Consider the following 18700-nt stretch of genomic DNA (forward strand, 5'->3'; position numbering starts at 1 on the left):
TGAAGGTAGATCTGGATGGGGGATGTTGCACCAAAACTATGAAGTTAAAATTGTTATTTGTATAGACCAAAAATGGTCTGTGGTTGTTGTTTTTGTATGGTTCAATCTAATACCAACTCACTAGGAGGCAGCTGTTTCCAGAGGCTTCTGTAAGAAGGCAAGCGTGGTGGGGGCTTAGGGAGAGGGTCAGAGTTCAAGGTTCCAATAGCTCCACAGGGTTATCTGCATGTGATATACATGCAATTATGGCATCAACTGGAGTTATCTTCCCAAAGTTAATTGTTGATCCCCTACCCTGACCTGCATAGACCTAATTCCCCATCTCAGCAGCTATTTTCTCAAAACATCAAGGCTTGATGCCCTTGCTCAGGAGGCTAACAATTCCCACTCTACAAGGACAGTGTTGCTGGAAGGTGGGACTCACCATGGGCTAAAGTGTCCAGATCCCCTACCTGACTTGTTGAAGGGCCATAGGTACAAAATCTCTTTTCCTTATTCCCTTGCTTATTATGCATATTTAATTTTTCACTCTTTTTTTTTTTTAGCTTTAGTTTATAGAAGTCATATGCGCTCATTTTAACTAAAGAAATGATTCCAAGATTTATAAAGGGTCGTCTCCTCCCACCCTCACCTCCATTTCCACTGCTTTTTCCTCCAAGTAACCAATGCTGGCAGCCACCTCATTTGTTTTTTTGTTAGGAAATGAGTTGTTCCACAACAATGAATTTGCTCATAAGTCAAAACTGTCCCTTTCTGTGAACCCTCCTACACTGTTGGTGGGAATGTAAATTGGTGCAGCCACTATGAAAAACAGTATGGAGGTTCCTTAAAAAACCAAAAATAGAGTTACCATATAATCCAGCAATCCCACTCTTGGGCTTATGTTCAGAAAAGACAAAAATGCTAATTCAAAAAGATACATGCTCCCCAATGTTCATGGAAACACTATTTACAATATCCAAGATATGGAAGCAACCTAAATGTCCATTGACAGATGAATGGATTAAAAAATGCAGTACATATACATAATGGAATATTACTCAGCCATACAAAAGAATGAAATATTTCCATTTGCAGCAACATGGATGGAGCTAGAGATTAATATACAAAGTGAAGTAAGTCAGATAGAAAAAGACAAATACTATGTGACATCACTGCTGTGTTGAATCTAAAAAAAAAAAAATACAAATGAACTCATTTGCAAACCAGAAAGACTCACAAACCTGGAAAAAAAACTTATGGTTACCAAAAGAGAAAGGGTGGTAGGGGGAGGGATAAATTAGGAGTATGGGATTAATAGATACACACTATTATATATAAAACAAGAAGGATTAAATATGTAGCACAGGAAACTATATTCAATATCTTGTAATAACCTATAACAGAAAAGAATCAGAAAAAAAGAATGTATGTATATCTGAATCACTTTGCTGTACACCTGAAACTAACACAATATTGTAGATCAACAACACTTCAATTAAAAAAAACAAAACAAAACCCTGTCCCTTATACTTGCAAATACTTGAAAAACTGGGGGTAGTTTAAGCACTGTGGATGAAGCTGGCCATAGATTGAATGTGTCCTCTCCCCCCAAATTCATATGTCGTAACCTGACCCCCAGTGTGATGGTGTTAGGAGGCAGGACCTTGGGGAGGTGAGACACGAGGATGGAATGCTCACAAAAGGGATTAGTGCACTTACCAGAGAGACCCTACAGAGCTGCCTTGTCCCTTATGTCCTGTGAGGATTTGTTGAGAAGACAGCCATCTACCAACAAAGAAGCAGGTCCTCACCAGACACTGAATCTGCTGGCACCTTGATCTTGGACCTCAGTCTCTAGAACTGTGAGAAATAAATTTCTGATTACAAGCCACCCAGTCTAGGGTATTCTGTTATAGCAGCCCAAGTGAACTAAGATAAAGATCATTCCGAAAGGTATTACACAGTGCCTTGGGTTTTAAAATGGAGGGGCTCAGAGTCATTGTCACTCTTATAAAACTTTACATTGGACAATGTTTAATAGTTCACAAGCCATCTTTCAATGCATGACCTACTTTGGTTTTTCCAGTGGGCCTGTAGAATAAGGCAGACACCTTAGCTCCTGTTGCACAAATGAGGAAACTGAGGCTCTGGATAGAAGAGCAAAACCCCAGGCTGGCATCCACACAGCCTCCTTTTCAAGCTTAGTTCAGGACCGGCTTACTCAGCTCTGCCCCCAGGTCAGTGCTGCTCTGTGTTAATGAACGTCCATAACCAACATCTTAGAAATGCCTCTGGGTAAGACTTTTATCTTCTTGTGTCTTTTTTAGTGATTCTCCCATATTCCTCTCCTCACCAGTGTCAACTGTCAGCTGGCCCTTCCTCCTGCTTCAAGATACCTTGCCCCACATAGTATGGATGAAAAATAAGCTAAGGAAAATTAGTTTGTTAGAATGGTTTGAAGCAGAGTGAATAGGCTCTCACTGAGATTCTAAAGGACTTTCCTATGAGTAAGGTATATGGAAGAGGCTCAGGGGCACATACTTCCTTTTTTATTGTGGAAAATTTCACTTCTGTAAAAAAGTGAGACGATGCTGAAGCCGAAACTTCAATACTTTGGCCACCTGATGCGAAAAAACGACTCCTTAGGAAAGACCCTGATGCTGGGAAAGATTGAAGGCAGGAGGAGAAGGGGTTGACAGAGGATGAGATGGTTGGATGGCATCACCGACTCAATGGACATGAGTTTGAGCAATCTCCAGGAGTTGGTGATGGACAGGGAAGCCTGAATCCTGCAATCCATCAGGTCGCAAAGAGTCGGACACCACTGAGCGACTGAACTGAACTGAAAAAAGGAGAGAATAGAATAATGAATCCTTCTGCACAACCCCTGGTTGAAGTAGACTACCTTCAGCAATGAACACGGTTACACATTTCTTGTCTTGTTCATAATGCATTTTTGCTCAGCTCTTGTTGAATTCCAGATCCCTGAAGTGTCTGGATATTCCTGCACCATTACTATCAACTTTGAACACCCAGGAAGGACACCCCCCCCCATCATGCACCCTTTTCTTTCTTGTGAGTGAGTGAAAGTCACTCAGTTGTGTCCAACTCTTTGCAACCCTGACTATACAGTCCATGGAATTCTTCAGGCCAGAATACTGGAGTGGGTAGCCGTTCCTTTCTCCAGGGAATCTTCCCAACCCAGGGATCAAACTCAGTTCTCCAGCATTGCAGGCAGATTCTTTACCAGCTGAGCCACAAGAGAAGTGGTCACTCAAGATACTGGCATGGGCAAGTCCAAAGGGCAGTTTGCTACAAAGTTCTCAGGAAGCACTTCGTGTTCAGCCCCATCTCCAGGGTCCACAGTGAGTAGCTCATGCTTCTCAAACTCTGACCTTCAGGTGACCATGGAAGAGCATTTGCCTGATCCGGGAGATCCTGCTGGGGAAGTCAGAAGGAATGTAAACCTGTGTTCTGTTTCCTCACCGAGGTTGTTCTGGAAGGCCCTGGAAGGAATTTTTATTAGTCTAGAGAATAAATAAGCATAAATTCCACCCGTTTATGACACCAAGCCTGGAAGTTTCCATATACCACTCTTGGGCTTCTCAAATCCCAGATTTGAGTCAAGTCTCTTCCATTCTGATAGCAGCCCAGGGCACTCACTAGAGCTGGACTTTTGACCGAGAAGATTCCGCAGATGACCCCTGGTGAGCCTATCCTTCCCATGGTCTCTTCTGAAACAGGTATCACCCTCCCCCCACCCTCAAAACCCTGTTTCTGCAGTTGAGGAAGTAGAGCTTCCGGGAGGTGAAGTCACTTGTCCCACGCGTGTAATTAGTAAGCAGAAAAGTTGGGACTCAGATGAGTCTAATAATTTGAGTCTTCATTAATAAACGGAGAGCTAATTATAGTCATTGAAGAGCATGTTCCTTTTCTGTTGTGATTAATTATGAATTTATTTTTAGTCTTCAGAAGAACGGAGACTCATGGTGGGGTTTTGTTCCGAGCCAGAAACGTGCTATTCCTGATAGTTCTCCCAGGCCGGCCCCCTTTCCCTCGGGGACAACAACAACCCGCAGCAAGGTCGCCCGTGTGCATTTTTTTCAAGGCTCAAGATTCCCCAGGGATTTGGGTCCACTTAAGCAACTTTGGAGAACTATTTGCACACCTTGATAAGAAGGGCGCCACCTCCAGATTCCAGCCTCAGCCACGCTGTTGGGAAAAGGAATGAGGGTGTGGTTTGTCTTGAGGGTAAGAGAAGCATGATGGATGGTAATCAAAAACCCATCTTGTGTGTCTGTGTGGACTTCAAAAACAGCAGACCAGGAGTGGCGACAGTTCTCTGAAACTTGTAAACTTCCACGAAAAGATTGAGGAGAAGGGGGTGACGGAGGATGAGATGGTTGGATGGCATCACCAGCTCAATGGACATGAGTTTGAGCAAACTCCAGGAGATGGTGAAGGACCGAGAAGCCTGGCGCCCTGTAGTCCTTGGGGTCACAAAGAGTTGGACCTGATTTAGCAACTGAACAACAAAGCTTCCAGAGAGCCCAGCCCTGACAGAGTGGATTTTTCCAGGCTTTACATATGTTAACGGCCGCCATTAAGCTAGAGGTGGGGGTTGGCCCTGGAGACTTGCTGTCTCTTTAACGTGGCTTTGTCTATCTTTGTTGGGTTTCTCAATGGCTATTTTGTTGTTATTTACTCCCAAAGGGGAATCTCACTTCCTTACGTCCTGTTACTGCCAGGATCCGAGTGGGAATGGAGCAGATAGACACTCCTTTGCTACCCACTGCCAAGGACCGGTGTAAAGATACAGTTCTATTTCTAAACGCTATTTTTGGTCCCACAACTGACAATTTCTCCAAGGCCATTCTTTTCTTTTCTGTTCCTCTTTCTCTTCTCTTCTTGCTTCTTTTGCAAATGAATTTCACTGGGGAAGCGAGGATCTGGCCGGATTCTGCTCTGGCTTCAGAGCCTGGTGGGTGGCTGGGAGGGTGAATGGGGTGGGAGAAAGAAGGGCTGTCTTTTCTCTTCCCTTCTCCCACCCTGGTCTCTCATCTCCTTCCCTTTTCACTTTATCCCTTCCCCACTCTCTTCTATAGTCTCTGTCTCTCTTACTCCCCACGATGGTTTCCTCTCCATATTTATCTATTCCATCTCTGCCTCTCACTTTCTGCCTGCCTCTGGCTCTTCTGCTTCCCTCAATAACATCTTTTTAAGCGGTGGTGGCCTGGCCAAATAGGATGCAAATTAAAACCCTTCCTACTTATAACTTACAACATTCTGTGATGGTATAAAGATTACCTGAAAATGTCTGGCAATCTTAGTGTTGAGGGTGGTGTTTCTCAAAGTATGGTGCAAGGACTCCAGTAGAATAATCCGGAGGTTTTATTCAAAACACAGATTCCTGGGCCCTATTGTAGACCCACTAAATCTAAATCTCCAGGAATAGGTATCATTTTATTTTTTTTTAATGGCTGTGCTGGGTCTTTGTTGCTGCACAGGTTTCTTCTAGTTGCGGTGAGAGGAGCTACTCTTCCTGGTGGTGTGAGGGCTTCTCATAGCGGTGGCTTCTCTTGTTGAGGAACAAAGGCTCTAGGTGCTTAGGCTCAGTAGTTGCAGCTTGTGGGCTCTGGAACATGGGCTCAGTAATTGTGGTGCACATGCTTAGCTGCTCCAAGGTATGTGGGATCTTCCCAGACCAGGGATCAAACCCGTGACCCCTGCATCAGCAGGTGGAGTCTTAACTACTGGATCACCAGGGAAGCACCTCCATGATTCTCATACACACTGAAGCTTCAGGATCTTTGGCTGCACCTCTAGCTCAGACTCTAGATGGGAGAAGAGGGGAGAGGGTGGATGGAGCTCTGAATGCTATCTCTTCCTTGGAGGCCCAAATGCCAGGCTTTCCCCAGACTCCAGGAGAACTGGACCGAAAGTCCAGGCTTATTTTCAGTACACTAACTTCTTTTTCCTTCCCACTGTCTTCTTAAAGCTGACTCTCAAGATAACTGATTTCCCAGAAATCCACAAAATATCCAAGAGACAATACAGGAAGACAGTGTTAGAACCTCTAGTTAAGTATAATATATATTCTAATATAACCCTTTTAAAATTTTAATCTTGTGTATTGTAAGATACTTATTAGCATAGTGGTTCATGTATCTAATTTATAAATAATAGAAAAATATATATATTAGGGAGTTTTACTGATATAGGTGCACAGCCAAGGTTGGAGAACATCACTCTAGAATCAAGATATTATATATTCTTTGAGGTCAGGGACTATATTATTTTCTTTAGTACACTACAGTGAAACATAACATTTATAAAGAAAAGTGCACAAGGACGTATACAGCCTGGAGAATAGCCCTGTGTAACTTGCACCCAGATCAAAAAGTAGATTATTACCAGGATCCCAGATCCTAGGCCCCCTGCTCTCAATACCCTTTCCTCAAATAATGATTCTCCTCACTTCTAGGAATTTCATAAAACGGAATCATGCTATATATGTACTCTTTAGTGCTTTGCTGTTGTTGTTTTGCTGTTATTTTGTTTGCTTGTTTATTTGCCCAAAAGTACATCCGTGGGATGTTCATTCTTTTTTAGGGGAAGGGATGTTCGTTCTTAAAGTGTAAAATTTTCCATTGTATAAATATGTCATCATTTTATCCGTTCTCCTGTAGATGAACTCATAATAGTGTGGGACTATTATGAATAGTAATAGCTTCCCTGGTAGCTCAGTTGGTAAAGAATCTGCTTGCAGTTCAGGAGACCTGGGTTTGATCCCTGGGTGGGGAAGATCCCCTGGAGAAGGAACACTCCAGTATTCTTGCCTGGAAAATCCCATGGACAGAGGGGCCTGGTGGGGTCGCAATAGTCAGACACAACTTAGCGACTAAACCACCAACCATTATGAATAGTGCTGCTGTGCACACTGCATATATCTTTCCTTGAATTTATGAACACATCTCAGGCAGCTCTATACCTAGACGGGGAATGGATGAGCCACACAGGATGCTCCAGGCAGCTTTGCTAAATATCATGTTTTTCAATGGGTTCCTCTCAGCCGTGCACGAGCACTCCAGCACCTCAAAATATCAATACCTGGTATTTTCTATTTTGCTTTTATATTTGCCACCTCATGAGTATATATTGTTACCTCTTTATGATTAAAATAAAAGTATTTGGCTGTGTTGGGTCTTAGTTATGGCATGTGGAGTCTTTTGCTGCGATGCATGAGCTCTCTAGTTGTGGCACATGGGCTTTTAGTTGCTCCGTAGCATGTGGGGTCCTAGTTCCCTGACCAGGGATCAAACCTGAGTCCCCTGCATTGCAAGGTGGATGCATAATCACTGGACCACTAGGGAAGTCCCCCTCCCTTTGATTTGATTTGCTCTTCTGACGATTGATGAGGTTGAACACCTTTTAATGTTATTGGTTATTTGTATATCTTCTTTTATGAAACGTCTGTTCAAATCTTTTGCCCTTTTTTCTACTGTGTCATCTGTCTTTTTCATCTCGATCAATAGGAATGCTTTATATATACTCCACACTTCTCTCTCTATTCCAGGCCCAACACACTGTCCATTTTATAGCATGGGCTTAACAGCTTTTCAGGTTGGTGCTGAATGAACTAGCACATGGGTGGGGAAGAGCATCCTTGTTGAGTGAATGAGGCCTTTATACATTTTTGTGTGTTTTTTGGCTTATGTTAGCTGCTTTCCTGAAATGTAGTTTACATACCAAAACATTTACTTGTTTTAAGTGTACAATTCAATGATTTCTGGAATTGTGCAGAGCCAATTGCCACAACTCAATTTCAGAATGTTGTCATCACCCCCAAAAGAAACCTCCTGCCTCTTTGTTTACCCCCTATTCCGACTTCCAGCTTCAGGCAACTGCTAATATATATACTGTCTCTATAGATTTGCCCTTTTTGGATATTTTATATGAATGCAATCATACAACACTGGCTTCTTTCACTTAGCACAATGGATATCTTTGAGGTGCATCCATTTTGCAGTATGTATCAGTACTCTGTTCCTTCTTGTGGGTGAATGAGTAATCCATCGCATGGATGTACCACATCACCTCTATTTGTTCATCAGTTGATGATTGCTATTGTTTAGTTGCTAAGTTGTGTCTGACTCTTTGTGATCCCACGGACTGTAGCATGCCTGGCTCCTCTGTCCATGGAATTTCTCAGGCGAGAATACTGGAGTGGGTTGCCATTTCCATCTCCAGGGGATCTTCCCGACCCAGGGATCAAATCTGCCTCTCCTGCAGTGGCAGAATTTTTTTGCTTTTTAACCACTGAGCCACCCGGGAGCCTCAAGATGTACCACATCTTCTCTACCTATTCATCAACTGATGATGGGCATTTGGATTATTTCCACCATTTGGCTCTTGGAAATAGTGCTGCTGCGGATATTCACTGCAAGTTTTGTGTGGCTGTTTGTCTTCATTTCTTTTACCTAGGAGTACTGTTGGGTCCTATGGCAAATTTATGTCTAATTTTTTAAGAAACTGAAACTCATATTTCTCTGCCATCCATAGGCTGATGATGGAAAGGCATATGAGGCTGTCTCAAGCAGAAAAGAAATACCTGCTAGCACACAGCTATCAAGTGCATAGTGTTGAGAGAAAAGCTACAAAAGACAGAGCAGAGCCTGCTCTTAGGAGTTTACAGGCTAATCCAGATGTTCTAACACATGTGTTTATAGAGTAACTTGGCAGTATGGAAAATCTGAATCTGAACAGAGGTCCCAACAATCTGTGCAAAATGAATTCAGGAAATACTGGATGCTTAGTTTTTGCAATGTTAGGCTTTAGGAAAGATAGATAGAAATTTAAAACAAACATGTTATCCCTCCCGAGTTACTAAGCAACTAATCAGTAAAATAAGACTTAGTTATCAAAGAAGTTAAATAATTAGAGATTTAAATACAAATTCAAGATAATACTAGAAGACGTGGGGTGTGGTGGGAATGGAGGGAGGAAAGAAAGAAGGAAAATAGATAAACTTGTCTGTCCTTTGAGATCTTATGAGAAAACAGAAACCCAGAGTGTGTTTCTTTAAAATTGTTGCCTTTCCAAAGATGTAAGGGTTTCCAGTTCTATCATTGCCCTGGAAATCTTAGTTCAAACAGAAGTGTTGGATAATAAATAATCAGGACCATTGAGCTAGATCAATAATAATGACTGCTAATATTTGAGTAATTAATGTGCCAGGGAGAAATATCAATAACCTCAGATATGCAGATGACACCACCCTTATGGCAGAAAGGGAAGAAGAACTAAAGAGCCTCTTGATGAAAGTGAAAGAGGAGAGTGAAAAAGTTGGCTTAAAGCTCAGCATTCAGAAAACTAAGATCATGGCTTCCGGTCCCATCACTTCATGGCAAATAGATGGGGAAACTGTGGAAACAGTGGCTGACTTTATTTTTCTGGGCTCCAAAATCACTGCAGATGGTGATTGCAGCCATGAAATTAAAAGATTCCTTGGAAGGAAAGTTATGATCAACCTAGACAGCATATTAAAAAGCAGAGACATTACTTTGTCAACAAAGGTCCGTCTAGTCAAGGCTATGGTTTTTCCAGTGGTCATGTACGGATGTGAGAGTTGGACTATAAAGAAAGCTGAGCGCTAAAGAATTGATGCTTTTGAACTGTGGTGTTGGAAAAGACTCTTGAGAGTCCCTTGGACTGCAAGGAGATCCAACCAGTCCATGCTAAAGGAGATCAGTCATGGGTGTTCATTGGAAGGACTGATGTTGAAGCTGAAACTCCAATACTTTGGCCACCCGATGTAAAGAGCTGACTCATTTGAAAAGACCCCGATGCTGGGAAAGATTGAGGGCAGAAGGAGAAGGGGATGACAGAGGATGAGATGGTTGGATGGCATCACCGACTCAGTGGACATGAATTTGAGTAATCTCCGGGAGTTGGTGATGGACAGGGAGGCCTGGCGTGCTGTCACAAAGAGTGGGTCGCAAAGAGTCAGACACGACTGAGCAACTGAACTGAACTGAATGTGCCAGGTGTTGCCCTACACAGTTTACATTTTTACCCATTTAATCCTCTTAATAACTCTATGAAAGAAATACTACTATCATCTTCTAATGATAAGGAAAATGAGACTCAGAGAAGTTAAGTACATTGTCCAAGGGTACATACCTAGAAAACACCAAAACTGGAGTTTGGATATAGGGAGTCCAGAGCCTACATATTTAACCACCTCAAATCCTGTAGTAAAGTTATAGGACTCAGTCTCCAAATGTAGATGGGGAAGTAGATCCAGAGGTGTCTGGAGATTTATCTGAGATCAAGGATAGAAGCTGCACTCACTGCTAGTCCAGTCTTACTTCTATCAAGAGTGACACTGGGTATCACCAGAGAGTCCTTTATTAAGATGCCATTTGTGGATGAGCCATAGGATGCACAGGTTTCCTGACTCTAGCAGAGTGGACCCGAGGAAGCAGTGCTTCATGTACAGTAAGTCACGTCTGACCTCTGCTGTTGACCGGCCACAGGAGGGTGGGCAAGTTACACCCTCTGAGCCCAGTTTTTCTACTTGTAAACGGGGCAGTAGCCATAGTAGCTCATGCAATTACAGGAATGAAATGAAAGAATGGAAGAAATTGACAGTCATTGCCAATCTTGGTGCTGCAGAACTGTTTGGGGCAGGTCATTTGGAACTGGAGTGTATAGGATGCTGTGTAGGCTGAGATTTCTCAAGTCCAAACTGGATAACAGCTTATTTTTAGGTATCCCCCAGGATTCTGTGTTGCAGGAAGGCTCTGGACCAGTTGTCCTAACTTGATCTGGGTTATATCATAAGATGTCATATCTTTTTGCCTTTTCATACTGTTTAACTGCTACGTTTTTTTCAGTAGTCATGTATGGATGTGAGAGTTGGACTATAAAGAAGGCCGAATGCTGAAGAATTGATGCTTTTGAACTGTGGTGCTGGAGAAGACTCTTGAGGTAGCAAGTCTCTTAGACAGCAAGGAGATCAAACCAGTCAATCCTAGAGGAAATGAACCCTGAATATTCATTGGAGGGACTGATGTTGAAGTTGAAGCTCCAATACTTTGGCCACCTGATGCGAAGAGCTGACTCACTGGAAAAGACACTGATGCTGGGAAAGATTGAAGGCAGGAGAAGGGGGCGACAGAGGATGATACAGTTGGATGGTACCATCAACTCAGTGGACATGAGCTTGAGCAAACTCCGGGAGATTGTGAAGGGCAGGAAGGTAGGGAGGCGTGCTGCAGTCCATGGGGTCATAAAGAGTCAGACACAGACTGAATGACTGAACAACAACATATCATCAGATATGAAACCTGAGGTCAGTCTGCACATATGCCCCTGATACAACACATTTTAGTCCCTTTTATGACTTGATTAGGTCAATTTCTTTTAGTGACTGTTTTCTGTACCAAATTTTGCAGCTCTGCTTCAAGGGACTCTTCTTAGTGGTAACCATAGTCAAGAGTTTGTTTCCCCACGATTGTAGACATGCAAGGGTTGGTAAATTTTCAATCAATGGAATATTGTAAATCATCTGCATTTGTCAACTTGCCCCTGGCCAGAGGCCAGGCTGAGGCTGTTCTTCCAGGGAGATAGCTTTAATGCAGAATTTGGCTCTACAGTGATTTTCGAAGCTAGGGTGGGCCTGGATCTGAACATTTAAAAGTTGCTTAGGTGATTCTATGGCAACCCACTCCAGTACTCTTGCCTGGAAAATCCCATGGATGGAGGAGCCTGGTAGGCTACAGTCCAAGGGGTCGCGAAGAGGCCAACACGATTCAGCGACTTCACTTTCACTTTTCACTTGCTTGCCATCAGAGAAGGCAATGGCAACCCACTCCAGTGTTCTCGCCTGGAGAATCCCAGGGACGGAGGAGCCTGGTGGGCTGCCGTCTATGGGGTCGCACAGAGTCAGACACTACTGAAGTGACTTAGCAGCAGCAGCAGGTGATTCTAATGAGAACCACCGATTCTCACTAGAAAAATGTGTGAGACCTCAAGGTTCTTACAGCCCAGCTGGACAGGTTTTGTAAAGGGTATCTAGGCAAGCATGAGTTTCCCTGGTGGCTCAGACGATCCGCCCAGGGAGACCTGGGTTCGATCCCTGGGTTGGGTAGATCCCCTGGAGGTGGGCATGGCAACCCACTCCAGTATTCTTGCTTGGAGAATCCCCATGGACAGAGGAGCTTGGCGGGTGAGATGGGGTCGCAAAGAGTTGGACACGACTGAGCGACTCGGCACACAGGTAAGCATAGTGAGTGATGAGGCTGGAGGAGGTGTTGTGTAGAGGGCCTGAAATGCACAGGCTGAGACTGTCGGTACTCAGTATAAAAGGTTACTGAGCAGGATGCAAGGGTGGGTAATTAGAAGTATAGATAGAGATCAAGGGGTTCAGCTATTCACAGTTTAGAAAATGGAATTTAATTTCCCTATAGAGTAGGCTAACAAAGCTTTCTTTTACTTCTATACCCCTCAGTTCAAACAAAGGTCAGCTTCCTTCAGCACCCAGGTCCACTGGTCCCAGCAGAGCAGGAGCTTGTCCAAACGAATTTTGTAGGTCCCTGGCACATTGCGTGGATCGTAGTAGTCTCCCGCTAATGTCTGTTGACTGAGTAAACGAGTGTAGACTTCTCCGCTTGGCGCATCTCGGTTTCAGGAGAGGTGGTACCCTGGGCCAGCCTCGCTTTTGCATGTAAAGCGATGGGGGTTGTTCCCCCTCTTCTCCGTTTATCGGTAATGATCTGCTTCCAATTCTACTTACTCGGGTTTTGACTCCGTCGCCGCCTTACTCGGTCCCACCCGCTGCCACCTGGCTCTGGCGTCGGGCTTCAAATCTGCCTCTCACCCTTTGTCCAGTTTCCGGTGAGTCAAGTTCAACCCCAGGTTCAACCCTGACAGCGACGGCCACAAACACATTCCCTCACCGGCACCTCGGAGGAGGCGCACGCCCACCACCGGCCAACAGGCCGCGCAGAGAAGAGTGTTTCTAACCCCGCGGCTTTCCGGGGTGGGGGTGTGAGCCGGGAGACCCCTCCCCAGTAACCCGCCTGCAATGCGAGGGAGCGCCCGGCCCTCAGCGGGCGTGGCCGCCCTGGCCCAGCCCCCGCCCAGCCCCGCCCCCGCGCGCCGAGAGGGCCCCCGCCCGACCGCCAGCCCCTCTCCACGTCCGCTGCCCCTCCCTCGCCGCGGAGCCGGGGCTAGGGGGATGCTCCGGGTCCCACCTCCCCCGGGAGCTGCGCATTTCCGCGCGCCAGGGCGGCCTCGGCTGCGGCCGGCTCTAGAGGCGGCCGCCCGCGTTCCGCGTCCCCGGGAAGTTGTCTCCGGAGCCCGCGGCGCCTGGGTCTCCTCCCCCTGAGCCCCGCCCCCCCGCCCGGAGCTGGGAGCAGCGAGCCGCCCGGCCCGGGGGCGTCGCCGCTCGCTCTCCGAAGCCAGCGAGTCTCCGTTTCCCTGCTCGGGGTGCACGTCCCTCGCCTGCCCGGGGACCCCCGCTCACCCCCGAGACGGCGCGCGCCCAGAGCGCGGGAGCCCGGAGCGCCGGGCGCCTGGGACCCCGCGGAGCCGCTGCCCAGCCCGCGGGGCTCGGCAGGGATGCAGGCTGCTGTGTGAGCCCCGGCGCCAAGGCCATGTCCGGCGCCCGCTGCCGGACCCTGTACCCCTTTTCCGGGGAGCGGCATGGCCAGGGGCTGCGCTTCGCCGCGGGCGAGCTCATCACGCTGCTGCAGGTCCCGGACGGCGGCTGGTGGGAAGGCGAGAAGGAGGACGGACTCCGCGGCTGGTTCCCGGCGAGCTACGTGCAGTTGCTGGAGGTAAGGGGCGAGGGCCAGGGCTGGGAGGCCAGCGCGCTCGCGTACCTGTTGCCTGTCCCCGGGAGGCCGGAGCCGCTCCTGCCGGAGGGGGCCCCGGGGGGCCGCCTCTGTGCGCTGGACCCAAAGCCGCGCGCTCCTGAGGGCGGCGGAGGCGGCGGGCGCCCTCGGGGCGTGGGCAGCGCGGGGTTCGCCCCCCGAGCGCTCCCCGTGCCGGGCCTCCCGAGCACATCGTGGCCGCCTTGAGGAAGAGAGAACTTGTTGCCAGTGTAAGCTCGGGAGCGGGCGGGCGCGTTCCGGCTGTGGCCGGGGCCGCCGAAGGGCTGCGGAGTCCGGCGGTCTAGGGAAGACATGCGGACGATCGGGATGTGAAAAGTGGCCCCGGCGCCCCGAGCCTGCCGACCCGTGGGCAGTCGTGCTGCGGCGGGTCAGCTCGCCGGCCGCCTCCGGGCCGTCCACTTACTGGTCAGCTGAGCCTGCCTGGCTGGCTACCAGCCCGAGGCCCGTCAGCAGGCTTGATCCAGGGGTGCCGCAGCCCCCAGCCAGCGCCCCCTCCCCTGGCCCAGCTCCCCAGGTCAAGGTTCAGAACCTGGAAAGTGGCTTGTCCTGGGGTTCTGGCCCGGACCCAGGTTTCACAGGACCTGCTGAGCCAAGTCGACTGGCTGTTTATTGTCTAGGTGACAGTTGGGAGGCCTCGCTGTCCTCTAATCGCTGAGCTCATGGTCACAGCCTGAGTGGGATCCGAAGTTTCTAAAGTCCTTTGGTGGGGGGTGGGAGGTGGTTTTACAGGGCGTCCCCTTTGGCCTGACCCCAGGATTGCTGCAAAGACTGTGAGTCGTCGGAAATATTCTGGCAAAATACTGTCCAAATCATAGAGATTGAATTGATTAATAATTTAACCCCCCCCTCCCGACCTACTTCACAAAGAACAAAGTAGCAATTTTTACTGAAAATACTCTGTGCAACTCAAAAAAGACAGAAAGCAAGTCAGATAGGGGTGGAATGGTTATGGGTGAGTTTGCCTGAGAAAAACCCTCTGGAAACATTATCAGAAATCAAGCCTGGCCTCATAGAGATACAGTGATGTTTCTTTCAGGTCCAGAGAACAAAATCCCTCCTACGTGGATTTAGTAGCCTTTGAGCAAACTTGAAGCTGGAAGGAGCTTTCATGGGCTGTCCATTGAGGCTATTTGGAAACCTTCTTGGTTCTGTAATTTGAGAGCCTGACAGCATAGGGGAGGCACAGGTGTTTCTCAGCTTTCCTAGCTCCTTTCCTGAGATTCAGGTGTGAAAGAAAGCAAGTGAATGGCTCCTTATGAAGATCTGGAGCCTCCTTGTTTCTATTCCAGAAGCCCTGGGAGAGCCTCCTGTGGTAAGAGTCCTCTGGTGGCCACACTTTTCCAGGAAACACTGATGTGGAAATCTGGCTGTTGGATGTCCGGTGAGGAGCGTCCCTGGCTGGACTGAGCCAGCTGTGTGTTGGGTGGGGAGTGAGGTTGGAGGGTTAGTCCACTGTGTTAGCAAGAGTGAAGTGGCTCTGCTTTTCCTTCCTGGGAGGAAAGGGAGGGTGAATCAGACCCAGGGGACAGACAGAACGATCTGATGGGACAGTTGTGGGTGTGTCGGTCACAGTTTGTGGTATATACATTGAGACTCTCCTCCCTCCTAAAGGGCTTTCAGACCAGTACCCATCTGAGGGAGCAGTAACCCCGAGAGGGGCTCCCGTTTGTTAAGCACCTGCTAGGCACCAGGCATGGTCCATGCGTTGTCACCAAGTCCCCTAACAGCCCTGGGAAGGAGAAGGAGCTATCTCCATTTTTGTAGGCCGGCAAACTGAATGAAATAGGTGAAGGCGGTCAGCCAAGGAGTAGTTGGTTAGCAGCTCAGCTGGCTGAATATTACCCTTTGGGCCTCTGTCTCTTTTAAACTCAATATCCTGGGTCATACTGTACCAGAAGGCAAGTGAAGGGTCTAGATCCTTGTGGGGAAGGGTCTGTGTAGCTCCTGAGGTCAGCCTGCCGGAGACAGCGTCCCTAAGGGGAGGCAGAGATGCTGGGGCTACAGTGAGGGCAGCTGCTCCTACCCACTTGAGCATCTCCTGCAAACCCTGATGTTTGATTTCACTCAGAGCCAGCTGTGTTTCCCACAGGTGGAGGTAGGAGTGGGCCTGAGTCCTAGGACTCTTTTCAGGGAAAAGCAGATGCAGCTTTGACAAGGAGGGTCTTTGTATCTGGGAACCTCATACATGAGCAGGCTGGACCTCAAGCCTGAGGTTAGTAGGGATGGAGGATATGCAGGTAGGTTCCCCTGGGATGCGTTGAGTCACCAAAGATAGGCTGGGCTAGGGAATGCAGAACTCACAAGGGGGTCGCAGGTGGTGGACTGGCCAGCATAGGGAATCATGGGTCTGGAGCACTGCCAGCCAGGTGTTGGTGCTGAAGCCAGGTGGCCAGAGAAGGAGCCCATAGGTACTAGAGGTGGTAAACCTCTGCTAGTGGGGTGCCTGGCACTGAGCTTGCAGAGGGGCATGAAGTTCAGAAGGCCAGGGGAGCTGTTGGGGACATAAGTACAGACAGAAGGGGCTACACTAGGCTCCTGAGGCAGGAGTCAGATGGGGGGATGCGCAGCCTAGCTCCCACACTGGTGCACCATTTGTTTCTGATAGAGTGATGTCAGGAAACCCCATCTTGGCAAAAATGTGCCAAAGATCAAGAGCCGTCTATACAAGATAGACACGCCTCAAGGATTTCCTCTGTTCATGTGAAAAAAAAGGGGAAGCATACCCCGTTGAGAGGAGTTGAGAGCTGACAGGGAGGTCAAAAGACCCGCCCTGGTGGCCAGCGAGCCCCTGGGCAGAGGCCAGTTTGACAGAGGTCCTGGTTCCTGGGGAAATCTTTTTGGTCAAGACCCCAAGGAAATGAGGGGATGGGCTGCATATACTTGGCTTCCAAAGGGTGGCTTCCAGGAAAACCTCCACCAAGCAGAGATGGGGGGCCCTGGTAGGCAGGGACTGGTCACAGGTATTCTGCTCTTCAGTGGATGGGGCAGCCTTCCAGAGGGTGACAGGAGGAGGGAGCTAATTTTCCCAGAAAAGGGAGGAAGCCTAACAGATAAGACCTGCAGCTGCCTAGAAATTATCAAGGCCCTTAGATAAAAGCAAGCAGAAACATCTATCTTGAGGGTCTGATCCACCACAAAGAAGTCGAGGAGCTTAGAGAAACATGGTTGAGGAGGAGCTGAGGTGATGCTCTTACCTCAAATGGAGAGAATTAAGGATCTGGAAGGTACTGTAAGGCATCTGCAGAAACCTCTAGAGGTTTTGGGGATTAATCCTAGGGGTTGGGGGGATGGTAATAAGATTGGAATGCACACACAACAGAGCTTTCCTTGAGCGAGGTGCTGTTTTCAGCATCCATAATCTGGCTGCAAGGCCTGGACTTCAGAGATAGTAACAGAATATGAGACTTTGCTGGCCAAACTAGTTGGCTGCAGAGGGTCACCCTTGCACATCCTTCTCTCCAAGTCCTGTTCTCCCATTTTGGGTTCAGGTGATTGTGTTGCAGAAGTTTACAGAATGTCGCTGGGGGAGAGAGATGCTGGGCTGGGGAAGTGGGCTGTGCTGTGGATCACGAGGGATATTTTATCCATTGCTATGAAATAAGCCCCCTCAAAACTTAGTGTCACAAAACAACTTTGTTACTATGGCACATGTTTCTATGGATTGATGGGGCTCAGCTGGGTGGTTCTTCTGCTGGTCTCTCTTGGCGTCTCTCATGCATTTGCAGTCAGATGGTGGCCAGAGTTGGGGTCCTGGAGGCTCTGCTGGGCTGGAACCTCCAGAAGGGCGTATTCATTCACGCATCTGGTGCCTTTCATGTGGCTTCTCATGTGGTGTCTCACCTTCTGCTGCCTTTCTGCATGGCCTTTCTCTGCAGCAGAGCAGCTGGAGTTTTAACATACTTCCAAGAACTCAAAGTGCAAACTGCCAGGCCTTCTTAAGGCTCAGGTTCAGACCTGGCACATCGTTTCTGCCAGGTTCCAAAGGCAAAGTGAGTCTCAGGGCCAGTCCCTGATTCAGTGTGGGAGAGAGGCTCATACAGGTGTGGGTACAAGTGTGATACGCTGAAGCAAGGTTCATTGAGGGCCATTTTGCAGACTGGCTACCTCACAAGGCTAGGGAGAATACCTGGGACAGATGATCCGTTAGAGGGGAGGCTGTACCAGGCCATATGGATGAGAGCGCTTCGGGGAGGTAAAATGAACAGACTTGGTCATTCTGCTAGGAAATTCTCCATCTTCATCATTTTATGTTTTGGTTTTTTTGTTTTTAAAGATGCCAGGGATTTCTTTGTAATGGTGATTAATGACGCTGCAGAATTTGAAACCAGATTTTTCTGTGCCTGAAGCCTGGGTCTGTCCCCTGAGGCACTGACAAACCAACTTTTTGAAGTTGGGGCTATTTGGTGCTGGTTGTTAATGGACATCATGCATCCGAACTGTGTGACATCTAGTAGATGCTCGATATGTTACACAGATTGGTTTTAATACAGGGCCTTTCTTTTTGTAACATGGAGATTACCTAAAATGGGTGTGACCTTGTTCCTTATGCCTGTATTTTTCAAGGCAGTCATGAGCTCTGTCCACAAAAGGAATAATTAGGGCTGGTGGTTCGCCGAGCATGTAATTGTGACTGAAAAGATTAAGGTGCTTTCTGCCATCTTCACAAAGTCATCCTGCCCTTTGATTTGGGGGCTGCGGACAGCGTTTGTGGCTCCTGCTGTGTGAAACTCTACCTACGGCCCACCCTCTGTCTGCCTGCGCTCCTGAGCAGCGGCCCCCCCTTCACTGCTCTGTGTGGGTCTGGTCAAGTGGCCACC

General features: G+C 47.9%; 1 protein-coding gene and 1 long non-coding RNA gene across 9 annotated transcripts in view; one reads left to right on the forward strand and one right to left on the reverse strand.

Moving 5' to 3' along the window:
* The window catches only part of LOC145541575 (uncharacterized), a 108044-nt gene that overhangs the window by 80961 nt on the left and 8383 nt on the right, over nt 1-18700 (reverse strand). For all 3 annotated transcript variants that reach the window (XR_014079128.1, XR_014079126.1, XR_014079127.1), the window contains exon 4: nt 1702-1842. This is a non-coding gene — a long non-coding RNA (uncharacterized LOC145541575). The remainder of the gene's footprint in view (nt 1-1701; nt 1843-18700) is intronic.
* The window catches only part of GAS7 (growth arrest specific 7), a 203031-nt gene continuing 197723 nt past the window's right edge, over nt 13393-18700 (forward strand). For 5 of the 6 annotated variants that reach the window (XM_081578304.1, XM_081578310.1, XM_081578313.1 and 2 more), the window contains exon 1: nt 13393-13826. In XM_081578304.1, coding sequence (XP_081434430.1) covers nt 13644-13826 — 183 coding nt within the window. In that variant the 5' untranslated portion in view covers nt 13393-13643. Of the gene's footprint in view, nt 13827-14812; nt 15265-18700 lie in introns of those variants that run through there. The other variant, XM_081578318.1, reaches the window with a different exon arrangement.

Source organism: Giraffa tippelskirchi, chromosome 3 (assembly GCF_054371585.1).
Source record: "Giraffa tippelskirchi isolate mGirTip1 chromosome 3, T2T-mGirTip1v1.2.pri, whole genome shotgun sequence".
Classification (NCBI taxonomy): Eukaryota; Metazoa; Chordata; class Mammalia; order Artiodactyla; family Giraffidae; genus Giraffa; species Giraffa tippelskirchi.